General features: G+C 43.2%; 1 protein-coding gene across 1 annotated transcript in view; it reads left to right on the top strand.

Moving 5' to 3' along the window:
* Positions 1 to 3,200: 3,200 nt before the first annotated feature.
* The window catches only part of quob (quattro b), a 70,411-nt gene continuing 58,615 nt past the window's right edge, over positions 3,201 to 14,996 (top strand). The window contains exon 1 of the mRNA XM_079841139.1: positions 3,201 to 3,758. Within this exon, the coding sequence (XP_079697265.1) occupies positions 3,756 to 3,758 (3 nt within the window). The 5' untranslated portion in view covers positions 3,201 to 3,755. The remainder of the gene's footprint in view (positions 3,759 to 14,996) is intronic.

The raw sequence follows: 14,996 nt of genomic DNA, 5'->3' as shown, positions 1-14,996 counted from the left end.
ACACACACACACACACACACACACACACACACACACACACACACACACACACACACACACACACACACACACACACACACACACACACACACACACACACAATACACAGACAGCATACAGACACACACACACACACACACACACACACACACACATACACAGACAGCACACATAGACAGACACAAACACACACACACACACACACACACACACACACACACACACAGGCACACACACACGCGCATACACACACACACACACACACACACACACACACACGCACCGCTATGAAAAAGAACAGCATAAACAATCTGGTAAACATCCATGATGAGATACAAAGTCAGGTTTGGAGCAACATCAGGATGAGTCAATGATGAGAGAATATTCAAAATACCACATATAATCTTTGGATAAGTTCTGATCTCACAGGGATTCACTGAAATTATACTGGGGCTGTAAACACAATTCACTATGTGCATATATTTATCTATTACTGCTTTTATTTGTGAAGAGAAGACATGAGACAAGATGCTTTAGTGAGCGCATGTTTTATTTTTTATTCTAAAACATGTTTTTAATAACTCCACGTGGTGTTTACTTTTTTTGCTATTGCTCGCACACATGGTTAGTGGTCTGAACACACACCTACGTATTAACCTTGGGTATGAAACTGCACATTTTATGTGGGCAAAATCTAGTTGTGTTTGCTTGTCTTTGGTTATGTGTTGTCTGTGAACGGCCTCCTGTATCTCCAGACATCTCTGCTTCACATGGGTCAGGGTTTGAGACGGGCTTTGATCAGACTCCTATAGTTCAGATTCTTTCATTTTATGAGCATCAGATAAATGTTTAAACCCGACAGAGATCTGCCTCTCTCATCTCTGTCTTTCTTCTTCACTCATCTGTCTATCAGTCTAATTTCCACACAGTAAAGCAGGAAGGCATTGAACTGTTGCTAACTCTTTATCTTTATTCAGTAATCATGAGAAACACAAGGACTCTATTATCCACACTGTCCTTGATGTTATCCATGCAATGTTCCGGACTAACTGGTTAAACCATAATTCATCCAATGTTCATTTTGTTTAATGTCTGGCCAGAATCATCTGTCTTATTCTGTTGTAGATGTTGAGTTAGGCGGTGGCTTGATAAAGTCAACATGAAAATCAAAATGGACACTATTTACTTTCTTAAAACATGTTCTTGGTCTTATTGTGCATGATTTATAGATTATGTTTGTTTTTACAGTTAGTGTTTCAAAATGAAAATGTTTCATCACAAACTTGATCTGCTTCTCTAACTTCCGATTGCTCTTATTTTTCAACCACGACACACTTTTTCAAATGTCATCATTCAGTCAATTGTCAATGGTAAAAATTAGACCTTCAGTTAATTGAACTAAAATGTTTGCTAATTGAAGCAAAGATTGAATAAAATATAACTTAAATAGAAACTTGAACCTTTGAAAATAGAAACTTGAACTTAAATGAGTTTAAGTTGAAGTATTAAAAGTACTAAACTGAAATAAAAATAAATTAAAGCTAAATAGTTAATTATTAAAAACGAATAAATTACAAAAAATAATAAATTAAACGGAGAACTGAAAATATAAAAATAAAAGCTACTTCAAGAAATGAATAAATACATAAATAATACTAAAATAGCACTGCAGGGACAGACAGAACAGAACGAACGACAGACAGAACAAACGACAGACAGAACAAACGACAGACAGAACTAACGACAGACAGACAGAACGAACGACAGAGTACGAACAACAGACAGAACGACAGAGAACAAACGACAGACAGAACGACAGAGAACGAACGACAGACAGACAGAACGAACGAACGACAGACAGACAGACACAACGCACTAACGACAGAGAACGAACAAACAACAGACAGACAGAACGAACGATAGACAGAATGAACGAACGATATACAGAATGAACGAACAACAGACAGAACAAACAAACGACAGAGCGAATGACAGACAAAGCGAACGACAGACAGAACAAACGACAGACAGAATGAACGACAGACAGAGCAGACAGAAAGGACGACAGACAGACAGAGCAGAGAGAAAGGATGACAGACAGAACGAACAAACAACAAACAGAACGAACAAACAGCAGACAGAACGAACAGACAGAATGGACGGCAGACAGAGCGAATGACAGATAGAGCGAAGGAATGACAGATAGAACGAACGACCAACAGACAGAACGAACAACAGACAGAACAAACAACAGACATAACGAACAGACAGAACGAATGACAGACACAGAACGAATGACAGACAGAACGAACGAACGACAGACAGAACGAACAGACACAACGACAGACAGAACGAACGACAGAGCGAACGAACAACAGACAGATCAAACAGACAGAACGAACGACAAATATAACGAACGACCAACAGACAGAACGAACAACAGACAGAACAAACAACAGACATAACGAACAGACAGAACGAACGACAGAGAGCAAACAAACAACAGACAGAACAAACAGGCAGAACGAACGACAAATAAAATGAACAAACAACAGACAGAACAAACAACAGACAGAACCAACAGACAGAACGCACGACAGACAGAATGAATGACAGACAGAACGAACAACAGACAGAACGAACGACAGACAGAGCGAACGAACAACAGACAGAACGAATGACAGAGACCGAACGAACAACAGACAGAACGAATGACAGATAGAACGAACGACCAATAGACAGAATGAATGACAGACAGACAAAACGAACGACAGAATAAACAAACAAACAACAGAGACAGAACGAACAACAGACAGAACGAATGACAAACACAGAAGGAACGACGGAGACAGAATGAACGACAGATAAATAGGTAGGTAGATATAGATGGATAGATAGCTGTTTTTCATTTATCAGTCTCCTCTTGAGAGTGACAGACAGAACGGATGACAGACAGAGCGACAGACAGGCTGCAAAGAAGAACAAACTTTATGCTGATAGTTAAAAGTCTGGCTTCATTTGTGAAAGAGAAAGATTGTGTGTGTGTGAGATGGACATTCCTTCTAAGAAGCCATCAGTGTTTTTCATTCGTCAGTCTCCTCTTGAGAGCGTCTGTGAATAATATTCAGGTGTTTGTGTATCTACACATTCCAAGAGTCTCTCCTCCTCTATTTCTGCCTCTCCCTCTCTCTGAAGTGTTTAAACGAAAAGAAACTGAACTGTACAAAGGAAATGAAAGAATTCAGGGAGGCTTTTAGTGGTCTCTTTGTTTGACCATGTGTGTGCGTGCGTGCGTGCGTGTGTGTGTGTGTGTGTGTGTGTGTGTGTGTGTGTGAAGGGAGGTCCTGATTTGCCACTGAGAAAAGTATGAAAAGCCTTCAGGGGATTTCCTCTGAAAGAAAGACCTCCTCCTCCTCTTCTCCGACCCTTTACTTGCTCTCTCTCTCTCTCTCAAGCACTTTACAGTCAAGACAAAACGGCACAGTGAGCCCGACGACAGACCGCTTGACACTTTGCATTTCTCAGCAGACGTCGTACTCTTGTACAAACTTGCAAAAACTTACTAAACAATGGCTGTAATCCACCGTGGCCCAAATCTACATGCCTTTCCAAACCGGACACCATGGAAGCACCTCTGGATGTAAGACATCATGGGACTGCTGCCATTACATCTCCAGAACTAAAGCTGGAATTTTTCTTTGTTGGAGTGACAGATTTTAGGATGACAACTCAGTAGCCGAGACTCTGTCGTCAAGATGGTAAATAAGACTCGTTCATTTCAGCTTTTACACACACCATTTGTGTTGTTGTGCCACTGACCTACTGAACTGCTGATAACTGGAGTACTGAGCTAGAGCTGACTGGTGACCCGTAGGGGCATTAACATTTATTTAGCATAAAGTTAACTAAATGAACTTTTCACACTAAGAAAATCCTTTTGTTTCTGCAAAAGCTTCTTTGCCAAACTAACAGGGACGTTCTCAGAACGTTCTGGCAAGGTTCTCTCAAAGTTATGAACAAACGTTCTTCCAGTAACATTAATAAAACGTTTGTTCAAAATGATCTGGTCTTTAATAGTGTCGTTTCAAAACAAAAACATTTATACGTCGTTATTTTTTCTGAAACGTTTCGTGTAACATTTTTTTAATGTTTACTTGTTCCAGAACGTTCAGAGAACATTCAAAAGTAATGTTCCCATAATGTTTGCAAAATTATAAAATGAAATGTTCCCTTAACGTCCCCATAACCAAGATTTTAGCAAACGTTAGCAAAAAGCTCTTAGAACTTATTTTGTTCGTTTTCAATATTTTTTTGAAGTTTGTCAACTAAAACGTGATTAGTTAAAGAAATTCCATTGATTCTAGTCTTGGCGCCACAATATCTAATAGTAGAATAATATTAAGTATGTTATGTCAATGTTTCAATGTCAAACACAGCAGATTTTTGCACTGCACTGTTGAGATTCTCAACTTGATCTCTGACAGATCTGCATGACCCAGTTTCCAGCACATATTCTGCGGTGTCTCTATAGCGTTTGGTTTGTTATGCCTCTCTGAATGAATGATGGTGTTTGGCTGAGAGTTGAACAGCCTCCATAAGCTTTATGTTGTGTTGTATTTGAGTAAGGCAGGTGTGTTTAATCTCTGATACTCCAATAATTTACAACGTGACAGGTACTGGAGACCAGAGCGAGGTGTGTTTTAAGGCAAGTTTCACACATACCTTAGGAGTTCATGCCTATATGAATATGAACCTGCTAAGCAGAAATCACTGTACTCTCCTTTAGATTATATCATCACACTTTAAAAAAAAGTTGCGGTAACGCTTTAGATTACAGCCCGGAAAGTACTGCGTAAGTAAAGAGAATTTACAGCATAATTTTCGGTAATTATAGTGTAACTCTAAAGTAAGTACGTAAGGGAACATTATGTAATATTGGGGGAATAAAGCGGTAACTATCAGGAAAATTAACACATTATTTATAGTGCAAGTATGTTTTAATTAAGGGGTAATTATACATGTAGTTACAGGGTAAGTATGAATCTGCGGGCTGTAAATTTTTTTCCCTTCTTGTTTCATGTAGTTACAGGGTAAGTATGAATCTACAGGCTGTAAATTAAAGTGGTGCTTGTTCCCCTCTTGTTTCATGTAGTTACAGGGTAAGTACAATAGAAACATGTACACAATCTGATATCACTCGGAAACCTTTATTTAAAAAACTAATTTTTTAAAACAGATTTACAACACTTACATCATGCGGATGCTGTCGGTTTTTATTGTTTTAATGCTCACAACAGTATACAAACAATAACACAATATATGATAATAGCAATGAGAAACAAACTAGAACGTCATGAGAGCTTGAGGCTTCTTTACTCATGCACGCGCTGGTAACAGCTGATCGAATGCGAAAAGATTAGTAAATTATGAGAGCATTTCTTGGTGTACTTTTTATTTTAATAAACAAAATATCAAAAGACCTGGGATTCCTCTTAGGATCCATAAGTGGAAATAATGATAAAGAAGAAGAGGAAGACAAGCAAGAGAAGCAAAAAAGGGACAAAACGTGCCTCTTTCTGTCCGGATGTTATTATTTGAAATGAAAAGTTTATTTTTAAAAAATGAATAAGAAGTGTCAAATCTGTTTTGGATTAAGTTGTTTTTCCAAATAAATATTTCCGAGTGATATCAGATTTTGAATGTGTTGTTTATTGTACTTACCCTGTAACAACACGAAACAAGAGGGGAACAAGAACGTCTCGGTTACGTACGTGTTACGGTGTAACCCTCGTTCCCTGAGGAGGGAACGGAGACGTACGTTAGTGACTAACGAATGGGGGTTTCGCCTACACTGTAAAATCCAACAGTTGTTCTTACTAAGACTTTTTTAGTAAACTTTACTTAATGTCCAATAATTTGTTGACCTTACTTAAAACAAGTAAGTAATCTGAACTATTTGCATGCTATGCCTTCGTTACTTAGAAAACTCAAGTAAACATTACTTGACTGGTTTGAGTACCATTTTGCCAAAGCAAAAAAACAAGCGGGCAAAGGGTTTTTAAGGCGGGCAATTTTTTCTAGACTTATCACTCATTTCCTCCACTTCTTCTCACCATAATTGTGATTAGTGTTCCCTTTGGTTGGACACTTGGAACTTCATTCATATTATAGTAATTAACTTCCTATTAATGCAGCAATGCAACAAGAAATTGATTTCAAAACAAGGGAAGTAATATATATATATATATATATATATATGTATAAGTATATGTATATGTATATATATATATATGTATAAGTATATGTATATGTATATATATATACATATATATGTATAAGTATATGTATAAGTATATATATATATATATATATATATATATATATATATATATATATATATATATATATATATATATATATATATATATATATATATATATATATATATATATATATATAATATTTGTCCATTAATGATATAGAACATAACTATTTTTCATGTCAAATAATGACCTTTTAACATTTGTTTTGCTAATATTTATGGCATAACCTTTTAATTGAGTTGATATAATCCCTCTATGTTTGTCACAATATCATTTGACCATGCTCGAGTGTGTCACACACACACTTCAACATTCAGCATGCAAAACACAACAATGGTAACAAGGATTTTTTTTTTTTTTTTTTTTTTTTTATTATTAATACGACCTTTACTATTTTACTTGCTGTCATTATTGGGGTTATACTGACAAAAGACAAATAGTAAAATAAAGGCAAAAATAGTAAAACGAAGCAATTAATTTATTCATGCCACAATGCACTCTGGGAGTACACTTCCTCAGATCCCAGATAGAATTAAGTTGACAAAACTTAAACGGTTTAAGTAAGGCAAGGCAAGGCAAGTTTATTTGTATAGCACATTTCATACACAGTGGCAATTCAAAGTGCTTTACACAGAAATGAAATAAAAATATTACAGTTATAATAGGAATTTAAAGAAATAAAAAATAAAGAAAATATTGAAAGATAAAAATAAAGAGTATAATTAAAAATAAAAATAAAAACAGGGTTAAATTTAAGCATATAAATTAAAATGCAAGCAGTTCGGACAGCACGTACAGTGGCACAGCTCATTCAGTAAATGCACAGCTAAACAGATGTGTTTTGAGTCTGGATTTGAAAGTGGCTACTGTTGGAGCACATCTGATCTGTTCAGGAAGCTGGTTCCAGCTACGGCTGGCATAATAGCTAAAAGCAGACTCTCCTTGCTTTGAGTGAACCCTTGGTATTTCTAATTGACTTGATCCTGATGATCTGAGTGATCTGTTGGGTTTGTATTTAATCAGCATATCTGCAATGTATTGAGGTCCTAGGTCATTGAGTGATTTATATACAAGTAATAGCACTTTAAAATCGATCCTAAATGTAACTGGAAGCCAGTGTAAAGATCTGAGGACTGGTGTGATATGGTCATGTTTTCTGGTTCGGCTCAGGATCCTGGGCAGCAGCGTTCTGTATGAGCTGCAGCTGTCTAATGGTCTTTTTGGGAAGGCCGGTGAGAAGACCATTACAATAGTCCACCCTACTGGTAATAAAAGCATGAACGAGTTTCTCTAAGTCTTGCCTGGAAACAAAGCATCTAATTCTTGATATATTTTTGAGATGATAGTAAGCGGATTTAGTTATTGCTTTGACATGACTATTGAAACTCAGGTCTGACTCCAAAATCACACCAAGATTCCTGACTTGATTTTTTGATTTCAGGCCTTTAGCCTCAAGATATGCATTCACCTTCAGAATTTCATCTTTGTTTCCAAATGTAGTAATTTCAGTTTTGTCTTTGTTTAACTGAAGAAAGTTTTGGCACATCCAACTGTTAACTTCATCAATGCATTTACATAGAGAGTCAATGGGGCTGTAGTCATTAGGTGATATGGCTAAGTAGATCTGGGTGTCGTCAGCATAGCTGTGGTAAGCCATTTTGTTATTTTTCATTATTTGGCTGAGTGGCAGCATGTACAGGTTGAATAGGAGTGGTGCAAGAATTGACCCTTGTGGGACTCCGCATGTCATGGATGTCCACTCAGACTTATGGTCATCTATACTCACATAATAACCTCTCCCTTCTAAGTATGACCTGAACCATTTGATGACCATTCCAGAAAGCCCAACCCAATTTTCTAGCCTGTCAAGAAGTATGTTGTGGTCAACAGTGTCGAATGCAGCACTGAGGTCCAGTAGTACCAGAATTGATGTTTTGCCTGTATCTGTATTGAGGCGAATATCATTTATTATCTTAATGAGGGCCGTCTCTGTGCTGTGATGCGGTCGGAAACCAGATTGAAAATTGTCAAAGTATCCGTTTGAGCTTAAGAATTTGTTCAGCTGACTGAAAACAACTTTTTCAATGATCTTGCCTATGAAGGGGAGATTTGAGATTGGTCTGTAGTTGCTCAATATGGAGTTATCCAGATTTCTCTTTTTCAGGAGAGGCTTAACTACTGCGGTTTTAAGGGAGTTTGGAAAAGTCCCAGAAAGAAGTGAGGCGTTTACCACTTCTAGGAGATCTGCTTCTAAACAGTTAAACACACTTTTGAAAAAAGAAGTGGGGAGTGTGTCAAGGGCGCAGGTTGATGTTTTAAGGTGCTGTACTGTTTCTTCTAAAATTTTACCATCAATTGCTTCGAAATCAGTCATAGTAACTTTCTGAGGCTGTGGTCTGATCTGATTCACCTCAGAGCAACTAAACGATGTGCTGATCGCATTTCTGATATTAATGATTTTCTCGGAGAAGAAGGAAGCAAACTCACTGCATTTGCTGTCTGAGAGCATTTCACTGGGAATGTGACTCGGGGGGTTTGTTAGTCTCTCTACAGTAGCAAAAAGAGTGCGCGTGTTGTTTATGTTTCTGTTTATAATATTTGAAAAGAAGGTCTGTCTAGCTTTGCCTAGTTCCACATTGAAAGCACGAAGACTGTCTTTATAGATCTTATAATGGACTACAAGTTTTGTCTTTCGCCACATGCGTTCCGATTTCCTGCATTGTCTTTTCATTAATTGCACTTCTGTTGAGTTTCTCCAAGGTGCTTTTTGTTTGCCACTCTTTTTCCTGGCTTTTACAGGAGCAATATCATCAATTACACCCTTAACTTTTGAGTTAAAAGAGTCAAGGAGAAAATCAACAGAGTCTGCAGATATGCTTGGTGTTAGAGATATAGCCTTCATAAACAGCACACTAGTGTTCTCATTTAAGCATCTCTTTTTGATAGAGACAGATCTGGTTTCAATGGCAGTAGAGATTGATATATCAAAGAAAATACAGAAATGATCAGACATTAAGAACATTAAGTAAGAACAACTTAATGCAATTAAAAAGATAAGTGAAGTAATTAAACAGCGGTATTACTTAAAATTAAAGTATTTAGTCTATTCAACTTAAAATAGTTATTAGAACGACTAATATCTTTAAATAAATTTAACTCAAGTTTATCAAGTAATCATTACTTAAATTTTTTAGGGCAACCACTTTCCTCAAATTTTTTAAGTAAACAGCTCTGCAGATGTCTGTTAGCGAGGCGCCATGCGCTAGAGCCCAAGAGGAGGCCACACTACGGGTGGAGTGTGCCCTCACACCAAGGGGACATGGTCGACCTTGCTGCTGGTAAGCCAAAACAATGGTGTCCACTATCCAGTGAGACAACCTCTGCTTTGAGAGAGCTCTTCCCTTCCGCTCTCCACCATAACAGACAAAGAGCTGGTCTGAGGTCCTGAAACACTGCGTCATGTCTACGTAAGCGCGGAGAGCGCGTACTGGACAGAGTAATGCCAAGGCTGGGTCTGCCTCCTCCAAAGGCAGCGCTTGCAGGTTCACTACCTGATCTCTGAAGGGAGTGGTAGGAACCTTGGGCACATATCCAGGCCGGGGTCTCAAGGACACGTGAGAGTTAGCCGGCCCGAATTCTAGGCACGCTTCGTCAACTGAAAAAGCCTGCAGGTCCCCGACCCTCTTAAGAGAGGCCAATGCGGTCAGCAGAGCCGTCTTCATCGACAGGAACTTAATATCAACCGACCGCAAACGCTCAAAGGGAGGCCTCTGCAGAGCACTTAGGACTACTGAAAGGTCCCAAGAGGGAACGAGAGGAGATCGAGGAGGATTCAGTCTCCTCGCCCCCCTCAGGAACCTGATGATCAGGTCATGCTGACTTACCTTTTTGTCTCCCAAGAGGTCGTGATGGGCAGATATTGCAGCCACATACACTTTCAGGGTGGAGGGAGACAGCCTTCGCTCCAGCCCCTCTAGGAGAAACTCAAGCACGGACCCGATCGGGCAATTCCAGGGGTCTTCTTGGCGGGAAGAGCACCAGGTGACGAAGAGGTTCCACTTCAACGCATAGAGGTGTCGTGTAGACTCTGCCCTAGCGGAAGTGATGGTGGCAGCCACCGTAGGGGGCAGGCCACTCAAACCTGCCGCATCCCGTCTAGAAGCCACACGTGGAGCTTCCAGAGCGCTAGACGCGGGTGCCATAGGGTGCCCCGTCTCTGAGAGAGGAGGTCCGGTCTCAGAGGGATAGGCCAGGGAGGGGCTGTCGCAAGGAGTAGCAGTTCTGAGAACCAGGTCTGGCCGTGCCAATACGGGGCGACCAACAAGACCTGCTCCTTGTCCTCCCTGATCTTGCACAGTACTCGTGCGAGAAGGCTCACTGGGGGAAACGCATATAAGCGTAGGCCCTGGGGCCAGCTGTGCGCCAGTGCATCCGTGCCGAGCGTGCCCTCGGTCAGGGAATAGTACAGGCTGCAGTGGGAAGAGTCGTGGGAGGCAAACAGATCTACCTGTGCGTCGCCGAACTGTTCCCAAATCAGCTGGACCGTCTGGGGATGGAGTCTCCATACTCCAGGAAGTGGCTGAATCCATGAGAGCTCGTCGGCTGCACGGTTCAGTTCTCCCGGGATGTGGATAGCACGAAGGGACCTCAGGTGCTTCTGACTCCATAAAACGAGATGGCGGGCGAGTTGAGACATACGGCGGGAGCGTAGACCGCCCTGGTGGTTGATGTACGCTACAGTGGCCGTGTTGTCTGTCCGGACAAGTACGTGTTGACCCCTCAGCAACGCTCGGAAGCGGTGCAGGGCGAACAGTACTGCCAGCAACTCGAGGCAATTGACATGCAGAAGGCGCTGGGGTCCTGTCCAGGAGCCCGCGGCTGCTTGTCCATTGCACATGGCACCCCAGCCCGTGGAGGAGGCATCCGTTGATACAACAACATGCCTGGAAACTCGTTCTAAGGACACGCCGGTCCGTAGAAAACTGAGGTTCGACCATGGAGTGAGTGTCTGTAAGCAGGCCCGGGTTATTTGGACCCGGAGCGTGCCAGACCGCCATGCCCATCTCGGGACTCGATCGCGAAGCCAGTGCTGAAGCGGTCTCATATGTAGCAATCCGAGCGGCGTTACCGCGGCTGCAGATGCCATATGCCCCAGGAGCCTCTGAAAATGTTTCAGTGGAACCGCACTCTTGCTCTCGATTTGACGGAGGCAAGACAGCAGAGACTGCGCGCGCTCGCTCGTAAGCTGCGCGCACATGGCGACCGAGTCGATCTCCATACCGAGAAAAGAGATCCTCTGCACGGGGCTGAGTTTGCTCTTCTCCCAGTTGACCAGAAGGCCCAGACAGGCTAAATGGTGGAGAACCAGATCTCTGTGTTCGCAAACCTGCTCTCGAGAGTGACTCAGTATGAGCCAGTCGTCGAGGTAGTTCAGGATGCGAACCCCGTGCTGCCGTAGGGGCGCAAGGGCTGCCTCGGCAATCTTCGTAAAGACGCGAGGGGACAGAGATAGCCCGAATGGGAGGACCGCGTACTGGTATGCCCGCCCCTCGAAAGCAAACCGTAGGAACGGTCTGTGTCGAGGTAGGATGGAGACATGAAAGTAGGCGTCCTTCAGGTCGATCGCTGCAAACCAATCGCCGGGACGAACGCATTCGAAAAGGCGTTTCGCTGTCAACATCTTGAACGGAAACTTGTGAAGGTAACGGTTCAAGATGCGCAGGTCCAGGATTGGTCTCAACCCACCGGTCTTTTTGGGTACAATGAAGTAGGGGCTGTAAAACCCGGACTTCATCTCGGCTGGAGGGACAGGTTCGATCGCACCCTTCGCCAGTAGGGTGGCAACCTCCGCTCGCATGACAGGGGCATTGGCCCCGACCATAGTAAAGCGGACTCCCCGGAAACAGGGAGGAACCTGCGCGAACTGAATCGCGTAGCCGCGCCTGACTGTCTTCGCGACCCAGCGGGACAGCCCTGGAATCTGAAGCCAGGCTCCCAGGAACTGCACCAGCGGGGTCATTCGGACTACAGACGTACCCGGTGTGGGGCAGCGATGCAGCGTTACCGACCCGGACAAGGGAGGCTGTTGGGCGTCCCAGTGTGGGGGTGCGGTTAACTGCTGCGTCCTGACAGAGGAGACCAGGGAAGGACACATGTTCCACTGGGGTCTGCTCTGCCAGGAGGCTGGCGACAGAGTGGGATGCGAGTGGCGGGACCCGTGGGTGGCGCACACTGACATCACCGATCTCTGGGGGCTCAGGGATGGGAGTGTTAATTCTTTCTTTGACCAGATTAGGGTGCTGCTGACCCGGGGGCTAGCAGCTAAACAAAGGATTCTCCCCCGGCCCTCCACCGGGGGAAGGAGTGGTCCTGCTACCATCTCCTCGAAAGAATTTCCCATCCCTGAGCCGTCCGTCTCAGAAGCGCCGCTTGGCCTGGCGTTTAGCGGGGCGCGGGGCGGCCTGAGGGAACTTGGACGCCTTCCTACGGCTTCCTCCGCGACCCGGCCCGGGTGAAGGCTGCTGCTTGGACCGGGTGGGAGGGGCGGGAGCCTTAGGAGGGCGTCCTCGGCGCGAGCAGGCTGAGGCGACTGTGCCGGCGGCTGGGTGGAGGCAGCAGCTGGCCGCCGGGGCAGTACATGTTTTAGAGCCTCAGTCTGCTTCTGGGCGGTTGAAAACTGTTGGGCGAAGTTTTCAACCGCTCCGCCGAAGAGGCTAGCCTGGGATATGGGGGCATCGAGGAAGCGTGTTCGCTCGGTGTCCCGCATATCGGCCAGGTTTAGCCACAAATGTCGCTCCTGGACCACATTTGTGGACATCACTTGACCCAGGGAGCGTGCGGTCACCTTTGTCGCCCGGAGAGCGAGGTCGGTGGCGGCACGCAGCTCATTTAAGAGCCCCGAATCAACTCCACCCTCGTGCATGTCCCTGATGATCCTGGCCTGGTAGACCTGGAGGATCGCCATGGCATGCAAAGAGGCGGCAGCCTGCCCCGCAGCTCTGTGCGATTTCGCCACCAAGGTTGATGTGAATCGACAGGCTTTGGAGGGGTGCTTAGGATCGCCTCGCCAGGTCGAAGCGCTCTGAGGACACAGCTGCATCGCAACAGAACGTTCAACCTGGGGGACCCCAGTGTACCCTTTGGCCGTGGCCCCATCAAGGGTGGAGAAGGCGGAGGAGACTGCAGACCGGTCACGGGAAGACAACGGGGACTTCCAGGACCGGGCAATCTCCTCATGCAGCTCGGGAAAGAAAGGTATTGGGGGCGGGGACTGACATGAGTCAGCGCGGGCTCCCAAAAGCCAATCATCGAGCCGCGAGCGTTCGGGACAGGGTGGAGGGTTCCACTCTAACCCTAACTCGCGGCTGCCCGAGACAGCATGGCTGTAGGGATGGGCGATATCTTATCGTTTGCGATATACCGGTAAAAATTCTCCCCACGATAAGAATTTGACTTCCCGCGATAATAACGATAAAGCCTAGTTGATAGCGCGACCCATCCGCACCGTGCCAACGCTGGCCGTCTCTTGATGCTTAAAGCAGTTACTTTATGGTGGCTGCGTTCGTCAATTTGTATAGCTGAACAGGGGTTGGAGAGAGAATTTTCTTGTGGTGCCCCCCGCACCACTCGGTGCCCTAAGCGCCACGCAATGGGAGCGGCGGCACTGAATCCGCATCTCACGTGCAGAGCGAAAACAACTATGGCGGAAGAGTTCATAACTAAACGAGGGGCTACCTGAGGGCAATCTGAACCATACAGATGTATTTTCACTCGCTGAGCACTTGGACGGAGCGCTTAAGAGATTCGCTCTGTCTCAATCGATCAGTAAAGCATACTATTTCAGTTCATCTCAATGAATGCGCAGTGCATTTGACGCACATTAAACACTAGTGTGAGGCGCGCGACTGAGAGCGCTCAGTGTTTTACACACACTCAAAGAGAGAGCGAGAGAGTCTTATACCACACAGAATTGACGTGCTACATGTAAACAATATCCTTTGTTGTATTTTCCTGTAAAATAATAGCGTTTATTTGGAATTATTCAGCCTTTCGTGAACAGGAAGAAACGAATGCACAAACGGGAATCTCATTGGCTGGCGTGTGCACCTATTACGGTGCCTGTTTTGATTTCAGCAAATCGGTTAGAATGAGAGCTGACAACGTGATTAATATTCATGAACTCAGAAGCTCAATATTCCTTAGTGCAGTTTATTTTTATTAGTAGAAGAATTCGTGGTATTATTATCTTATCAACTCAAATTACTGAAGTTCTATCATTAAATCATTATTTTCAACTTTTTTGTAATCTGAAGACATTTTTGGGATAATTACTTTTGCTGTTTCTGCTATTTTTACCACTTTTTGCACCATGAGTGTATGAATAAATACAGAATCGGTTTACATGTAAAACTTGTCATTGATTTTAATTATTATTGTTTGTATGGTCTGATGTTTTTCAGCACAGTTGCACTATTTAAACATTACCTGCACCTTTACAGAAGACAATTATATCTGCAACTTTTCCATTTCTGAAAAGGCTGGTGTGAAATTTGACATAACATTTTTTTAATTAATTATATATACATATACATATATATACATATATACATATATATACACACACATATATATATATATATATATATATATATATATATATATATATATATATAT

Source organism: Gobio gobio (genome assembly GCF_949357685.1).
Source record: "Gobio gobio genome assembly, chromosome: 17".
In the NCBI taxonomy this organism is placed as follows: Eukaryota; Metazoa; Chordata; class Actinopteri; order Cypriniformes; family Gobionidae; genus Gobio; species Gobio gobio.
This window is presented reverse-complemented; position numbering and strand designations above follow the sequence as displayed.